Source organism: Berghia stephanieae, chromosome 11 (genome assembly GCF_034508935.2).
Source record: "Berghia stephanieae isolate SIO BIC M18660-M18661 chromosome 11, UCSD_Bste_1.3, whole genome shotgun sequence".
In the NCBI taxonomy this organism is placed as follows: domain Eukaryota; kingdom Metazoa; phylum Mollusca; class Gastropoda; order Nudibranchia; family Aeolidiidae; genus Berghia; species Berghia stephanieae.
Window position 1 is genome coordinate 11,828,667 of NC_088370.1, and position 16,838 is coordinate 11,845,504.

General features: G+C 38.8%; 1 protein-coding gene across 1 annotated transcript in view; it reads right to left on the reverse strand.

Annotated features, from left to right (window-relative positions):
- Positions 1-5,157: 5,157 nt before the first annotated feature.
- The window catches only part of LOC144956333 (uncharacterized), a 17,241-nt gene continuing 5,560 nt past the window's right edge, over positions 5,158-16,838 (reverse strand). The window contains exon 4 of the mRNA XM_078886830.1: positions 5,158-7,257. Within this exon, the coding sequence (XP_078742956.1) occupies positions 5,671-7,257 (1,587 nt within the window). The 3' untranslated portion in view covers positions 5,158-5,670. The remainder of the gene's footprint in view (positions 7,258-16,838) is intronic.

The window sequence follows — 16,838 nt, forward strand, 5'->3', positions numbered from 1 at the left end:
TGGTCTTACTATTACTTTTTTCATCAAATTCTTTTTATTGTACATCAAGAATGTATTTACTAACCAATTTTCTTCCTTTTTAATGCGCTGATATGACCTAAATGTGTTACAAGCGCCGTAAAAACCTTTAAAAAAAAAACAAAAAAAAAAACAGGGACCCCTGTAAAGCGCTTTGAGCTCGTTTAGTGGATACTGCACTATATAAATGCTCAATTTTTTTACCTGACAGTTAGGAATCAGGCGGTCTGCCTGATCCCCAGTCCTGGGTGGGGTTCCTGACCTCCCATAGCGGGCAGGGAGGTACTTACTGTGTCTTCTATACCCCTATATCTGTTTTCCAACTAGCTTCCTATCTTTGTCTTGGAATGAGATTACTTGGTTTTGCCCTGGCACTGGCCGGGTACCCTGGCTGGGAGGGAAACAGTCAAATATATAGTTTTGGGAGATGATATTTTTTTCCTTGTAAATCATCTCTCTGTTATGCACTATATTATGTTTTCTTTGTATTATATGATTTGTAAAACATTTGAGTGTATTCCTCTTAGTGGGGACCTGTGCTTGTGTCTGGCTGAGACTTGTAGGTGATCTCAAACTAAGTACTTTGACGGTGTGCTCTTGGAATCTACATCTGTTTCCTATTTGAACCAATTCCCCTTTGTTTTACCTTTTCTTGGGTACTTTAATTGTAATTCTAGAACTTTTTACTATCCCATTTTCTTCCTTTTCACTGGCGCTGATATGACCTAAATGTGTTGCAAGCGCCGTAAAACACTTAAAAACAAAAACAAAAAAACAAACGATCCCCAGTCAAGAGATGCTGATTTTTTTCTTTTCTTTTTCTATCTTAATACTCTTCAACAGTCGTAACGTCACTTCCTTCCTTATGGCGCATGGTAACTTAGTAACACTGGGTCTAAACTATCGGAACAATGGCGGACGCCCGTATGAAATATTTCTCCAGCGAGCATAAAGAGTATCCAGAGGAAAAAAAAACACATACATTTGATCATGTTTTGACTTTTACACATTCTGATCACAAGGCATATGAAAAGTTCTAGCCAGCATGAAAAATAAAAAGTAATGATTTTCTTTGTTTAGAACCAAGATGGCCACCGTTGCCGGGCGGCATGACATCAGACTATTGAATCGTATTTGTCTGGTACTGTTTCCTACACACTTTTTCAGGTCTGGTGCTTCTAAAGGGTCCAAAGATTGCTTGAGAGTGTCAACTCATTTCTATCTGGATATAACATTTTTTAAAAACTTGAGCTTTTATATAGCGCAATATCCACTAAATGTGCTCAGAGCCCATTACAAAGGGTACCTGATCGTAGCCATCGTTATGATATAGCCTGACACTGAAATCCAAAAGGACTGGCAGTTTGACGTCATTATTTGGTTTTTGCACCGCCTAGTGAGTAACTGTTGTCGTTAGTAGAGCTCATCGAAACAAGTTATTTCATTGGTTGAACTATTGAATACAACTCACGATTTGTTTTCTTTTGTGGCAAAAGACTGGCATTTTGACGTCATTTTTTGGTCAGTGTCAGGCCATAACTTTACGAATGCCACGACCTGATCAACATCAAAACGTAACATGTAGAACGAGACATGACACCTGTTAGGCGATATTACAATTTTTTTCCAACAGAGACAGGCTGTTAATGGCCAGGTACTCATTTTACACATGAGTACAATGAGGGAATGTGAGTAAAGAGCCTTTTCCAAGGACTCAACTATGCGTTGAGTGAGGCTTGAACCCAGGATCCTCCGATCAAAAAAGCGAGTATCATACCACTAGACCACATAGCCGCACTGGGGCAGGTTTTGAAAGTCGTCTCCTCAATTTGTCTTCAGTATTGGAAGTTGTAACAATATGGATTGCTGGTTGGGGTTCCCCACCTCCCATAGTACTGTCATCTGCATTTTTTGCGGCCGCAAATGGCAATTTGCGGCCGCAAATATCAGGGCGATCCGCAAATTTTGGCAAATTTCCCAAAATTGGCAAATCGTGGCAAATTTTGGTAAAATTGGCAAATCGTGTGGCAAATTCTGGGAAAAAAAAAGAAGCGAAAACAAAATAACGAAAAAAAGTGCAAAACTTGAGAAATGTTGCAGCTTTGTCTGGGCCCACAGAAGTCTGTGCCTGGGCCCAAACCAGGGGAAGCTACTCTCTACGGATAATGATCCTTTAAAATCTTTGTAACAACGCAATTCACAGTCATTTCATTTCTCAAGTCAAATAAATGTAATAAACTGTCTTTTATATATATATTTTTCTGTATCGCGTGTTAATTTTTACTGAAACGCTTAGTTCTCTCGGCAATTTTTTTGACAAATTTTGGTCTTTTTGGCAAATTTTTGTTTTAGGTCCCAATTTGGCAAAAAATGCAGATGACAGATAGTGGCTTGCTGTGTCTTCTATACCCCTATACCTGTTTTTAGGTATCCCAAACTACTGCTGTTTACAGGTGAATGTTTCTTCACAAATCATCACAAATGAGGTCTCTGAACAGTCTCTCTTGGTCTTGAATTTAAGATAGTGGTAAGAAAATTTATACCATTAAAATCTGCAGCCTTTGAAAAATTACAATTGCAAAAATTGGGTCTGTTGGCATTTTTCAGTGCAAAGCGCCATCTATGTAAACAAAGCCTATTTTTTTTCCATAACCAAGACTTATTTTTATTCACAAATCAAAAAATGAAACAAAAAACTCTTAACTTTTTAATTTATTTTCTGATTTTGATAAATAAAGTGTTATTTTCCATGGTTTGGGATCTCACATGTGGCTTTGTAATTTAATTTTTGATTTTTGTATAATGAAATTTTAGTTTGGGATACCTACTCTTTTCCAATTGCTTTCTGTCCTTGTCTTGGAATGAGATTACATAGTTTTGTCCCGACCTTGGCTGGGACTGGAAGGGAAACAGTCGAATGAATGTATCGTCTTGTTATAGTTTTGGGAGATGATATTTTTTTTCATTGTAAATCATCTCTCTGTTATGTACGAGCTATTTAAAAAAAATTTTTTTTTTTGAGATTTGATTTGTAAACATTTGAGTATATTCCTCTTAGTGGAATCTTGTGCTGGTGTCTGGGCGAGACTTTTAGGTGATCTCAAACTTAGTACACCGACAGTATGCTCTTGGAATCTTACATGAGTTCCCTTATTTGAACCATTCCTCTTTGTCTTACATTACCTCAATCCTTTTACTTTTCGTGAACATCAAGAATGTTTTTTACTTTCCATTTTTTTTTCGTTTTAATGGCGCTGATTGACCTAATTGTGTTGCAAGCGCCGTAAAACCATTAAAAACGCAAACATTATGGATTGGATTTAATTGATGGATTGTGTGTGTGTGTGTGTGTGGGGGGGGGGGGGCAGGAACACAAAGAAAAATATATAGTTACAAGCAGACCTGCCACAGACAACTAACCATCAAAATTACCTTAAACTTTCGTGTGTGTGTGTCGTGGGGATTGGGGGGGGGGGGGGGGGAGGGATCCGAATATCAAGAAAAAATTTTGTATCATCCTATTTAATTGTATGGATGCCATCACGCGTCACTTGTTGACATTTAAATCAGAAATTGGTATGTAGTAGCACTGCATCAATTCTAAAGCATTTTAAAGTCACGGTTTGGAAAAAAAAATAGGGCAACTTTTTAGTAGGTTGATATAGATTTTTCTTCATGATATTCGGACCCCCCCCCCCCCCTCACCTTTCCTTCAAGAAATAAACATATTTTTGTTTGTTATTTGTTTCTGCTGCAAGTCTCCTTACTTGTAACTATGTCTTTTCATTTGACTTCTTTTTTTTTCCACACTAACTTTGATTCCATCCAACCTATACTGTTACTGTTACAGCTTCAATACTGAAATACTTTATTACCTACGTCTTTCACTACTCCAGGAGCATTCATAGGCCATCAACCTGTAAAATGAGTACCTAGGCGTTAACAGCGTTGTCTCTCACTCTCTCTCTGAAAAAAAATTGTATTATCGCCTAACAGGCGTCATGTTTGGTTCTTTATGTTACGTATTGCTGTTGGTCAGGGACCCTTTGTAAAGCGCATTGACTTTGAGCACGCGTAATGGATATTGTGCTATATAAAAGCTCAATTTTTTTTAAACCTGAAGATAGAGGCAACATAATTTGTGTGATGTGAGATGGTTTCAGGTCACGGCTCTGTGCTGGATCAAAAGTGTTGAAGCGTGCAGAAACTGATATCTAAATCTCTCTGTTATTTACAATAATTGTGTTCCACCATAATAATATTTTCTGAGCTCCTATAATATTATTATAGTATAATCGGATTTTCCCATAATTAAAGGGGTATTTAAACTTCACTTCTCAGAAGCTGAAGTTTGAATGACTTAATGGCTGGTCTGGGTGGGTTTCCTGGCCTCCCATAATGGGCAGGGAAGTACTTACTTTGTCTTCTATCCCCTATATCTGTTTTCCTATTGCTTTCTGTCTTTGTCTTGGAATAAGATTACTAAGTTTCGTTCTGAATGTATTGTTATCGTTTTGGGAGATGATATTCTTTTCCTTGTAAATCATCTCTATGTTATGTAATTTTGTTTGTTTGTTTTTGTTTTGAACATATGATTTGTAATCAATTGAGTGTGTACCTCTTAGTGGGGACCTGTGCTTGTGTCAGGATGAGACTTTTTATCATCATCATCATTGCCTTTTTACCCTGGGTCAGGGTATAGGCCACAGATAAACAGTTTCCATCTTTCTCTATCCTGAGCTAACTTTTTTGTTTATCTCATCCACGTCTTACAACTTCTTTTACGTGATCTCAAACCATGCACAATGATAGTATGCTCTTGGAATCTACATCTGTTACCTTTTTGTGCCATTTCCCTTTGTCTTACGTTTCTTGTGCGCATTTAATTGTAAATTTATAACATTTTTACTATCCCATTTTCTTCCTTTTTACTGGCGCTGAAATGACCTAAATGTGACGTAAAACCCTTAAAAATAAATACACAATTAATAACTGGTCAAAACAACTCTTTATTTTGGTACAATATTCAATTTTACAACAACCACAGCAACGAAAATATGTCGAGGCCAATCATTTAGATAATATAAACGTATCTAAAACGGATCTCTTTTCTGAGGGAGGGGGGGGGGGGGATACACGAGTAGTGTGTTTAGAATTCCAAAGTCATATTTTATTTCAGGAGATGAATGGGGACGACACACACATGGTCTGTGGCGAATAGAAAATCTGATTTTGACACCTATAGTGTGTGATGAATAAAAATATCTAAATTCATTCAATTTCGGATGCTAAATGGAGGGTGATTCACGTATATTGTGGGTCGCATAAAAATATTCAAAGTCATATTTGATTTCAAGAGCTGAATGGAGACGAGACAATGAGACACTTACGGTGTGTGACGTGTTAAAATAAATAAAATAATCCAAAGTCATATTAAACTTGAGGTGTTAAATTAGGCCGATGCTCGTACAGAGACGTATAAAGATATTGACACAGAATGACCACATTGAAATGTTTGGCAGTGTTTAGAAACGTACCCTTTGACATGAAAATGCTGAATGAGTGTAACTAAATCTTCATAATGAACATTCATGTAAGTAAGATCTTCAGCGTCAGATCCTGCAGGACATCATACTGGATTGAGACGGTTGGTCACATTTGGACATCTCGTATTCCCATCAATTTGTGAAGAGTTTGCCGATATTTGGTGCTCATTTTGTAGTAGACAATTATGTTGACAGATGAATTGATACTCTCTAGGAGGAACTGGAATGCAATCAGGATTGGGAAAAGATTATCTGTGGGTGGAATGTTCTTGAAGTAAGGGTTCCCAATGAGAACAACCCTTACCAGAAGGTCTGGGAAGTTACAGATGAGAAAAACGGTGCTGATGATGCTGATCATCATTATGAGACGGCCATCTTGACTTCTAGTGCTCTTCGAGTCGTTGCTTCTTTTGGTCCTTGGCGTTCGGGGGTGTTGGGTGCTGGTTGAAGTGATACTTTTTACTGGTGGAGCTGGTTCTTCTACTGCTGTTGCTGCTACTGCTAGGGGTGATGATGACGATGATGGTCTTGTTGTCGTCAATGTTTCTGTTCCTTGAGATTGTGTCATCTGTTTTCCTTTTATTGCTTTTGATAATTCCGATGCTTGTAATGATTTTAGAGTCGTATCCGTTTCTGGGTTTATTGGTTTTGCTGTTCCTGCTGCTGTTTCTGTTGACGTCAGTATTTTTGGGGATGGTTCCGAGGTGGCTTTCTTAGAAATTGTCAATGATATTGATGCAATTGATGTTGTCGTCATTGTTTGTGGCGCTGCTGTTGTGACTATTTGTGGTTCTGTAAGTCTTGTTTTTTTAATAACACTTGATGCTGTTGATGTTGATTCTGCGGTTGACGATGTTTCTCCTGGCACTGGTGTAGTAGTCGGTGTTGGTTCTGGTATTTCTTTTGACGTTGCTTGAGTTGTACCCGTATTTAAAACCGCTTCTCCCGTTTCAGTTCCGATTTTGTTATTTATAGGCTTGACATTTCTTTTCCATTCACTTCCGGATTCGACTGCCATCGATTCCCGCCAAGATTTGGATAATTTGACTTTGTAGATTATGATTTTGTTACAGATAAAGACGAACAATAAAACTATTGCTCGAATAGCGACTCTGTGTATTAGGGCTGAAATTTTGAACATCTCAAAATCCGTCACAATCGCCAGAACCGTTGACTTTTTGTTTCGGTCATAAACGTACTTCAGCTGGTTGGAGAGAAGCATTGGCGTGAATGACACAGTTATGAAGCCATATATGGTCACAACGCTGAAAACGGTATTCCTGACAGAAAATAATATTCTGGCTTTGAAAGGAAAAGCAACGCACACGCAGCGATGAAATGTAATGAAAGCCGTGATCCAACTTGAAATATGAACGAATACTGTGTGAATGACGCTGGACAAAATTCGGGCGTACAATACTCTGATCTGAGATCCAGATTGCATCAGCGTCAGGATAGCGGTGACGCTGACAATGAGAACAGTGAGCAAACATCCGAGATCAGCGATTGCCAGTGCAAACAGTGTTAAAGTGCTGCAGTCAGCCAGGGGTCCTTGGCGGTAGAATACATAAAGGTTGACTGAGTTGGCTACGATGCCCAATACGCTGATGGTTCCACATAGAACGATGGAGCCCACGATCTCAGCGATTTCCCTGATTTGGTCGCTTACTATAGTATCGCGAGCGTACACATCCTGTGGAATAGACAATAGAATTAAATCTAGATAAACTGTCGATTTGCTGGTATGTATTTCAATTACCTTAGTAATGTTTTGTTTAGCGATATGGAATCATATCCGTATACAACGCAAAGATTATTGAGAATTGTCACTAATAATAATTATGATGATGATAATAATAATAACAATGATAATACTAATAATAATAATAATAATAATAACAATAATAATAATAATAATAATAATAATAATAATAATAATAATAATAATAATAATAATAATAATAATAATAATAATAATAATATAATAATAATAATAATAATAATAATAATAATAATAATAATAATAATAATAATAATAATAATAATAATAATAATAATAATAATAATAATGGTATTGAAATTAGAATAATAATAATAATAATAATAATAATAATAATAATAATAATAATAATAATAATAATAATAATGGTGATGATTGTTATGCCCTGGCACTGGTTGCTGGGACATAACCCGAACGAGTCTGGAGTTGACCAGGTTGCTAGTTTATCTGAATTTCTTCCTATTTGTGTTGTAGATGTAACTTAGTTTCTGTAATAAATGTATCGTAATTGTTATTCTTGATTTCCTTTTATTTATTTATCCTTCCTTCTCTCTTTCTCTATCCAGGCTAGGCTGAGTGCATCGACCTGATCTGCAAGGGAACTTATCAACGAGTTTTCTCTGTCTTCTATCATTCTTCTAGTCTTTTCTTTATGTTGATGTTTCGGGCTATATATTTGCTCTACCGACACTCCGGGACGAGCCCGAGTGGTCACAATGATGATTATGATGATGATGATGATGATGATGATGATGATGATGATGATTATAATAATAATAATAATAATAATAATAATAATAATAATAATAATAATAATCGGTTTCGAAAATGTCGAATCAGCGATCAATCGGTAGCTTAAACTCGTAGATGTGGCAGAAAGTTTTTTCTCTGCGCGCGCGCGCATGTGTGTGTGTGTGTGCGTGTGTGTACAATATTATATATATATATATATATATATATATATATATATATATTATATATATATATATGTGTGTGTGTGTGTGTGTGTGTGTGTGTGTCTTAAGGCATAAAATTGAGTCAACAATCAAATTTTGAAATAAAGAAGAATGACAAATAATGAACATTTGTTACTTACGGTACCAAAACGTCGGGATGATATTTGTGACTCGCCGGTTGCCCCAAATGCTTGAAAGTCAGATTAAAGACACACTGATCAGGAAAGTGAAATTTTTAACACTTTACTGTATGCAATGAATGGAATGCAACTTTATATACATATTTCTGAGACTTTGAAAAAGCATTTGACAGCATACATCGCCAGGCACTATGGAACATCATGAGACCCTACGGCCTGCCCTAGAAGATCGTACAAATTGTAAAAATGCTATATACTGACTTCAAGGCAAAAGTAATTTGTAAACAAGGACTCAGAAAAAAACAAAACAGGGTAAAACAGGGTTGTGTGTTAGCCCATTTCTCTTCCTATTTGCACTCGATTGGGTGATGAAAGAATTGATAAATGGGACTAACACAGGAATCAGATGGATATTTTCAGAGATGCTAGGAGATCTGGAATTTGCAGATGACATTCTCTACTCACAGGAATTTCAGGACATGGACATAAAAAACACAGAAGATCCCCACAATGCTCGGAAAATAACCAAAATAAAAACAATGAGAATAAATTATGACCCCCACCCCCCCCCCCACCCCCCAAAAAAAAATGACCCATCAAACTGTTGGGAGATGAGATAGAAAAGGTGGAGGAACTTTGCTATCTTGGAGCTAAAATGTCTGAAGATGGGGAGCCAGTAAAGGAAATAATGAAAGGTTAAAAAAAACCCGTAAAACTTATGGCACCCTAAACAAACGTTGGAATGCAAAGACAATTTCGACAAAATAAACAAAGTTGCGCATATTCAAGAGTAATGTGTTATCAGTTCTTTTATACATGGAGCAGAATCTTGGAAATCAACAAAAAAAACCCGTTAGTTGCAAATTAGGTATTTCCCCAAACAAATGTCTATGAAAAGTCTTCCACATCGTTTGGCCCAACAAAATAACAACTAAAGATCTTCTACAAAAGGCTGCCATGACCCCCCCATTTCTGAAACAGTCAAATCAAAAAGATGGAGATGGATTGGCCATGTTTGTCGGATGAAGGAGGGAGCAATCCCGAAAACAGCGTTCAGATGGACACCGCAGGGTAATCGCAATAGGGGAAAACCACGGAGACTTGGAGGACATCGGTGGAAAGAGAGATGACATCTTTCGGTTGGACCTGGGATGAGGTTTGAAAGCTGGCAAAGGCAAAAGTCACTGGCGCTCCTTACTATCGATCAAATTATGTCTTTATGAAAATCAAAGAGGAGTAAGTAAGTAAAATACGGTATTTATTCTCCTCGGTAAAACATATAGACTCATACCAAGTCTAATATGTTTGGCGGAGCGTCTCTTCGTCCTTACAATACAAGTTATTTAACCTAACCCATCAATATCTCCAACCCCTTCTTAAGGTAAACTTACTAAAGGTGCATAGTGAAATTAATTGTTATACTGCCAACTTTTCCAGTTCCTCCCCAAAAATGACGGTATAGCAAGATTTACTGTGTAGGCCTATAGTAATGAAGTAGGTATGCGGTAGGCGCCAAAAAAAAAAAATTAAATTAAAAAAAAAAATAAAAATAAAAGGCCAATGTTTATGTAAGCAAGGCGGGATTTGCGAGCGACCGACCGACCGTCCCTCCCTTTGTCGCCCAGGTATTTGGCCAAACACATTGGGATTTCACAACGATTTGCTTCAACCGTGCCTGTGCCCAGATCGTCACTGGTAGAAAACGCAACGTATGGAGCCTTTTAGCAACCTTTTCGCCCTTTTCAGCAGACCAACACGCGGAGTGTGTATTGTGCATACTCATTCATCACTCTCTCAGTGACTGTTGAATCGTTGGCATCGTAAGAGGAAAATTCTCTCTCTCTCTCTCTCTCTCTCTCTCTCTCTCTCATTCCCACTCTCTCTCAACACGCACAATCTCTTTTATTTCTCTCTACTACATCCTCCTCTTCCTCCTCCTTCTCTTCCTCCTCCTCTTCCTCCTCTTCTTCTTCCTCCTCCTCCTTCTTCTTCTTCAATATCCTCAATCTACTCTTCATATTCACCCCTATCCTCCCGTCCGCTGCCCTCCTCGTCCTCTTCTTTTTCTCCTTAGTGTAATCCATTTTATATCTTTACTCTCCCCCCCCCCACCCTTGTTGATTTAAACGAGGATGAGTTACTAAGTCTATAGTCGGATGTTTCCGGTGACATAGGTATTACAACGAAATGTCTACAACCTTACATCGCCAGAACAAAAACATCACCACAAGAACAACAAACACGGATACAGAACCCTTTCAAAAACGGTTAACACTATTAACAGGTCATCGGATAATTGAGACATTGATCACACCACGACAACCTATATTGTTATATCACCCTAAACCGTCAGGTCTCCTATAATAAGCAGCGATATATTATTACTACATAATAGATCCATAATAGCTTTAAGTGTAGTGTTGCCAAGTTGGTGGATTTTCCGCCAAAATGGCGGATTCTTATCATCGCGTGGCGGGGAAATAATGGCCTGGCGGATGGCAGCAACCTCTTATGGTTTTCACACTACTATGTTATGACGATCAGCAAAGTCCGGTCCGCATTCGTGCACCGTCGCAAACCCGCCGGGTAGCATCGTCACGACACACCGTTCGACTAGATGCTCTGCCGTCTCAGGTTCTTGCCCACAGCGGGTACATGTTGGACAGGTAGAAAACCCCACCGATGAAGCGCACTTGCCGTTAGGCAGCTCCTCGACCGAAGCCGATTCGCAGCTACCCAGTGTCTCCTCTTACTGGTATCAAAGCCTGGCAACTTCTCACCAAGCTTAGAGGAGTGTACGTCCCCGCCCCCACGAGGGATTGAATTCGTCCAAACCGACTTCCATCTCGTATGTGCAGCTCTGTTCGTAGTCAGGGATTCTGCGTACAATGGTTGCCGGGACTTATTTCGGCTCGAAACGGGGGCGCCGTCCATTATGCGCTTCAGAGGGGTATCCTCATTCCCTCTTCTCTTTAATCTTACTCAGCCAGTTTCCCGTAATCGTCTCCCTCCGGGCATCGGGGGGTGGGGGGGGGGGGGGGGGGTTGGATCGCTGCCATTATCGGGCCCCATTCTCTAGGAGTTGTTGCCAGCGTTCCTGACACTATGTGTATCGACTTGCAAAATTTTACATCCACCTTCTCAACGTTTCTGCTTCTACCCCACACTGGAGTAGAAGTCTTCGGGGACTTTCCGCTTCACCTGCAGCGGTTCACCGTTCGTGCCTTTCGTAACAAGGGTGAGGTCTGGAGTATACACCTTCTTCTGGCGGGTACCCCTGAAGGTACCCTTGGCTGTAGGATCGTACACTAGGTGTAAATCATTACAGTTCATCCATGAGCGGAGTTGTCCTCCTGCCTCGTTGCAGTCTCGGTAGCCCCATTCGTGATGGTGGCTATTAAAGTCTCCCAGAGAGATGGAAGGATGGCTGACCACCGGTGGTGTAGTCCAAGTCGCTCTAGGTGGTTTGTAGATATTATGCAGACACAGTCCACCTACTTCCACGGAAATTCGGTTCACCCCATTGCTATCCGTTGCGCTCTTTATGACCCCTACCTTTGATGGCTCTTTAGCGTAAACGCTAACCCCTCCTTTGAGCCTCGAAGTGTCCTCGCGTTGGACCACCGTATAGCCTGGGATCTGGAATCGGGAAGATTGCGCGCCTGAGTAAAGGTGGGTCTCCTGTAATAGGAGGATGTCTACTCTATGGGCGGTCAGTAGCTTTGACAAAAGCTCATTTTTTGCCATACACTTGCTCTCGATGTTCAAGCGTCAGGTGGCTATCCCCGACATCGCATTTTCTGTTCGACAGGCCGCGAAACGAAGGTGTGGAGGGACGCTTGCTTTCTTATCGAACGTGCCGACGACCCTGGCGACACGAACGCGGTATTATTTGGCTAGGCGGCAGACCGCTTGGCCATTAACTGTGCTGAATTGGAACCATCATATCGAAGTAATGTGGCGCCCGGGATAGCGGCTGCTATTCGGGCACCGGGTTGGATCAAATTTAGTCCCACACCGGGGCGAGCAGCTCATGTGGCTCGTTGGCTCGATACCCGGGATGGTCTCGTGACGGTCAACCGGGATTTATTTACACCTTTGCCCTCCCGTGTGGCTCAAGCCCCCCTCACCAGCTGCAAGGTAAAGATCCCAGATGGGGGGGGGGGGGGGGGGGCGGATGGCGGATTTCTTTTGGCGCAGGGACGGCTGGTAATAATGGGCAGGGTGGGCAAATACCAGCCTGTTTTTTAAAGTTATATATACTGTATTACCAGGTCCGAAATAATCTAATTTAAATCAGATAATCTTAAAAGTTAGTACTTAAACTTGATACTTTACTTCGTACTGAAATAAATTTGTGTGTATTTTTGATAGATTGCGAATCACTATGCATCCCGTAATGTATAAACCAGGATACGCTCCTGTTCTTTTTATCCCCCACCACTCCACTCCGCCCACATCTTCGTCATCTCATCGTCGCCTGACGGTGAACTCCGATTTTGCTGTCTGGCTTCTCTCGTACTAGGTCGGGCTATTCAAATTTATGAGCCCACCTTATATACCAGTGAACACTTAATAGAGATTTTGGCAAACGAACTTTTTCTTATTCATTGCCTTACTTGTGCTGGTACCATTGATGTAATGACATTGAGAAGGTTCCAGTATTGAATTACATTTATGAATTTAGTAATTTATCAATTTAGTATTAATTTGTTTTTTTTCTTCATATATTTGTTTATCCATTTAAATTATTTATTTTTTTCTCGTTGTCTTTAGTGCTTCTCAAAACTCTTTTATTTATATTGTTTTCTTATTTGTTTTTGTTGTTGTTTTGTTGTTTTGTTTTTGTTAGTTCTTTTTTTTTTAATTCTTAAAGTAATTACCGCTGTATTTTTATTGCCAGAATAAATATTTTTGCAAAACAGTGTAATTTTCTATTGTATTCCCTCTAATAAAACAAAACACTTTTATTCAAAAGTCACGACTAAATAAATATTATATAAAATACAACCACCATTTTGGTTTTCTCAACAATTGAATTAGTATACGAGATGTACTCTTCTGAGAAAGGAGAGAGTTGAATTCTAACTAAGTTATAGAGGAAATAAATACGTTTAAAGGAAGGGTGAGTAGATTTCGTACGTGCCCGTCCTGAAGCTAATACAAACATAAGATAGTTCGTGATGAAGAGGCGGGACGCTAGGGGTTGGTTGGGTAAGGAGCAAAGATAACACGGTCGTTATTGTGATGATAGTCTAACGAATGCATGAGGAGAGATTGGTAACATTATTTTGTCTTAATTGTAATGTATGACTTATTGGCGAAACCCTAAGATTAAATAAACTTTGTTTTTGTTTGTCTTATTGTGACTATGGTACTGATACTTGTCATAGCAGACCTGCCTACTTGAAATAGGGGTTAATAACATCGTAGACATTTTAACTACCCTTTAAAAAATTACCGTTTAAAAAACGAGAAAAATTGGAAACGTAATAATGATGGTGATGGTGGTAGTGATAGTGGTAGTGGTGGTGGTAATAGTAATTCTGGTGGTGGTAGTAATGATGATGGTAATATTATTATTATTATTATTATTATTATTATTATTATTATTATTATTATTATTATTATTATTATTATTATTATTATTATTATTATTATTATTATTATTATTATTATTAGTATTATTGTACGTATTGGTGGTACTACGATTGATGTATTTTTTTGTGTGGTTATTAATTGTATCAGTTTATTTTTTGGTTCCATTTACCATTTTCCTCCACTTACATTATGTTGGCATCAAATTGCCCTCATCTAGTCAGCTGATCCTGCGTAGGACGTTGCTTCCCGAACTTTCTTGCGAAACAGATTACGGTTTTCCGCCAGTCTACTTGCTTGAGTTGCTGTCATTCCCAGCCATTCACATATATCTTGTTCCCAGCTTCTTGTTGGTCTACCTCTTCCTCTATTGCCGTCTACCCTTGTCTGCAGAATGTGCTTTTCTAATGATTCGTGGCGAGTCGTGAGGCCAAAATAGTTTAGTTTCAATTTCTTTACAGTTTGAAGAAGAATTGGTGATTTTATTCCGATCCTTCTCAGGACTTCTTTGTTTGTTTGTTTTTCAGTCCATGATATTCTGAGTATTTTTCTGTAGCATGCCATTTCAAAAGCTGTGATCTTTGTGCTCTCTGCTTTGCTGATAGTCCATGCTTCGCATCCATATGTTGCAGTTGGGAAAACAACACTTTTGAGGATTTTGATTTTTGTTTGAATGCACTGCCCTTTCCAGATATTCATCTTTTCTAGCTTTGATCTTGCCATTGCTAGTCTCCTCCTGATCTCTGGGGCCGATTTCCCGTTGTACTCAATCCTGGCTCCAAGATATTCAAAATTCTTTACTCTTTCTATTTCTTCTCCATTGATTTTTATGATGGCATCTGTTTTGCATTTGTCAGTATTCATGATTTTGGTCTTCTTTATATTCAGCTTAAGGCCTTTGGTCTCGCTATGTTCCTTTACAGATGTTATTAGATTCTCTAGTCCCCCCGGTGTTGTGGACAATAGTGCAGTGTCGTCTGCGTACCTCAGATCTTTTATGGGTAGACCTTGCATTTTAGGTTCGTTGTAATTACTTCTCCTGACATCGTTTTCCACATCTCGCATTATACCTTCAGTGTAAATGCTGAACAAATGGGGTGATAGAATACATCCCTGTCTTACTCCTTTTGTAACTTTGAACCATTCTGTTGTTCCGCTTTCTAGTTGTACCGCTGATTGTTGGTTCTCATAGAGGGATCTTATCAGGTTTCTAATTCTAGGATCAAAGTTCATCTCCAGGAGAGTTTCCCATAGTTTCTCATGATTAACACAATCAAAAGCTTTCGAATAGTCTATAAAACAAGTGTGGAGGCCAGAATTTACTTCTCGATGCTTCTGAATAATTTGACGCAAATTGAATATGTGGTCTCTTGTCCCTCTGTTTTTTCTAAAACCTGCCTGGGTGTTACTGACTTCTTCTTCCAGTTTACGTTCAATCCTGTTCATGATAATTTTTAGAAGGATTTTGCTTGCATGACTGATGAGTGATATTGTTCGGTAGTTGGAGCATAGTTGTAAGTCTCCTTTCTTAGGCAATGGTATAAAAATTGCTCTCCTCCAATCTGAGGGCCAAATTTCTTTCTCCCAAATTTTCGTACAAAGTCTTAGATATACTTCAACTCCTTCATCTTCGCTTGCTTTTATCATCTCAGCTTGAATGTTGTCACAACCTGGACTTTTCCCATCTTTAAGTGATTTAATTGCCCATTCTATTTCAGATTTTAGAGGTGGTAAGCTAGATTCTTCGTTTTCATTTTGCATGTTGTTTTGCAAAGGTTGGATTTCGTTTATTTGGTCTTCTGTGTACATATCTTCACAATATCTTTTCCACCTATTTGCTATGTCTTCTGCTTCTGTGAGGGGTTTACCTTGCTCATCTTTTATCACCCCTATTCGTGATTGAAAACTTTTTGTGATGGTTTTTATTTCATCATACATTTCCCTGGTCTTGTTTTCTCTCTGAAGGTCTTCTATTTTTCTGCATTTTCTCATGAGATATTCTTTCTTATCCGTTCTGCACAGCTTTTTCACTTCCTTAGCTATCTCTTTGTATACATTGCTATGAGTGCCATGAGTCGTCTTTGCGTCTTTCCTCTCTTTGATTTTGTTTAGTGTATTTTCACTCATCCATGGTTGTTTTTTGCCCCGTTTTTTAGGAAGGTGTTTTTCAGCGGATTCCAAGTATATTTTCCTTGTCTCATTTGCGATCTCATCCGGTTCCTTTTCCTCGATATCTTGAAGTAGCAGTTGGAAACGATTCTTTACTTCAATCGCAAATTCTTCATTGATACTGTCAACTTCGTATCTAATAGGTCTTGTAACTTTTTTCTTCATTTTAAGCTTCAGTTTCAGTTTTGATATCAAAAGTTCGTGGTCTGTGTCGCAGTCTGCTTTTGGTTTGGTCGTGACGTCTTGAATTATGGTGTTCCATCTTTTTTCAATCATGATGTAATCAATTTGGTTTTTTGTTCTTCCATCTGGCGATGTCCACGTAAATAGTCTTCTTGGATGTTTTTTGAACATGGTGTTTTTTATTGCAAGTTGATTTGCCAGTGCAAAATCTATGAGTGTCTCGCCTCTTTCGTTTCTTTCCCCTAGTCCAGATATTCCAATGATTCCATCTTCTTCACTGTTCTTTTTTCGTCCTACCTTGGCATTAAAGTCACCAGCGATTATTAATATGTCCTGTTTATCTTTGTTGTCCACTTCCTTTTGTAGGGCATCATAGAAATTCTCTATTGCTTCTTCAGTTGCAGCAGTTGTTGGTGCGTAAACTTGAATAAACGTGATGTTTTTAGCT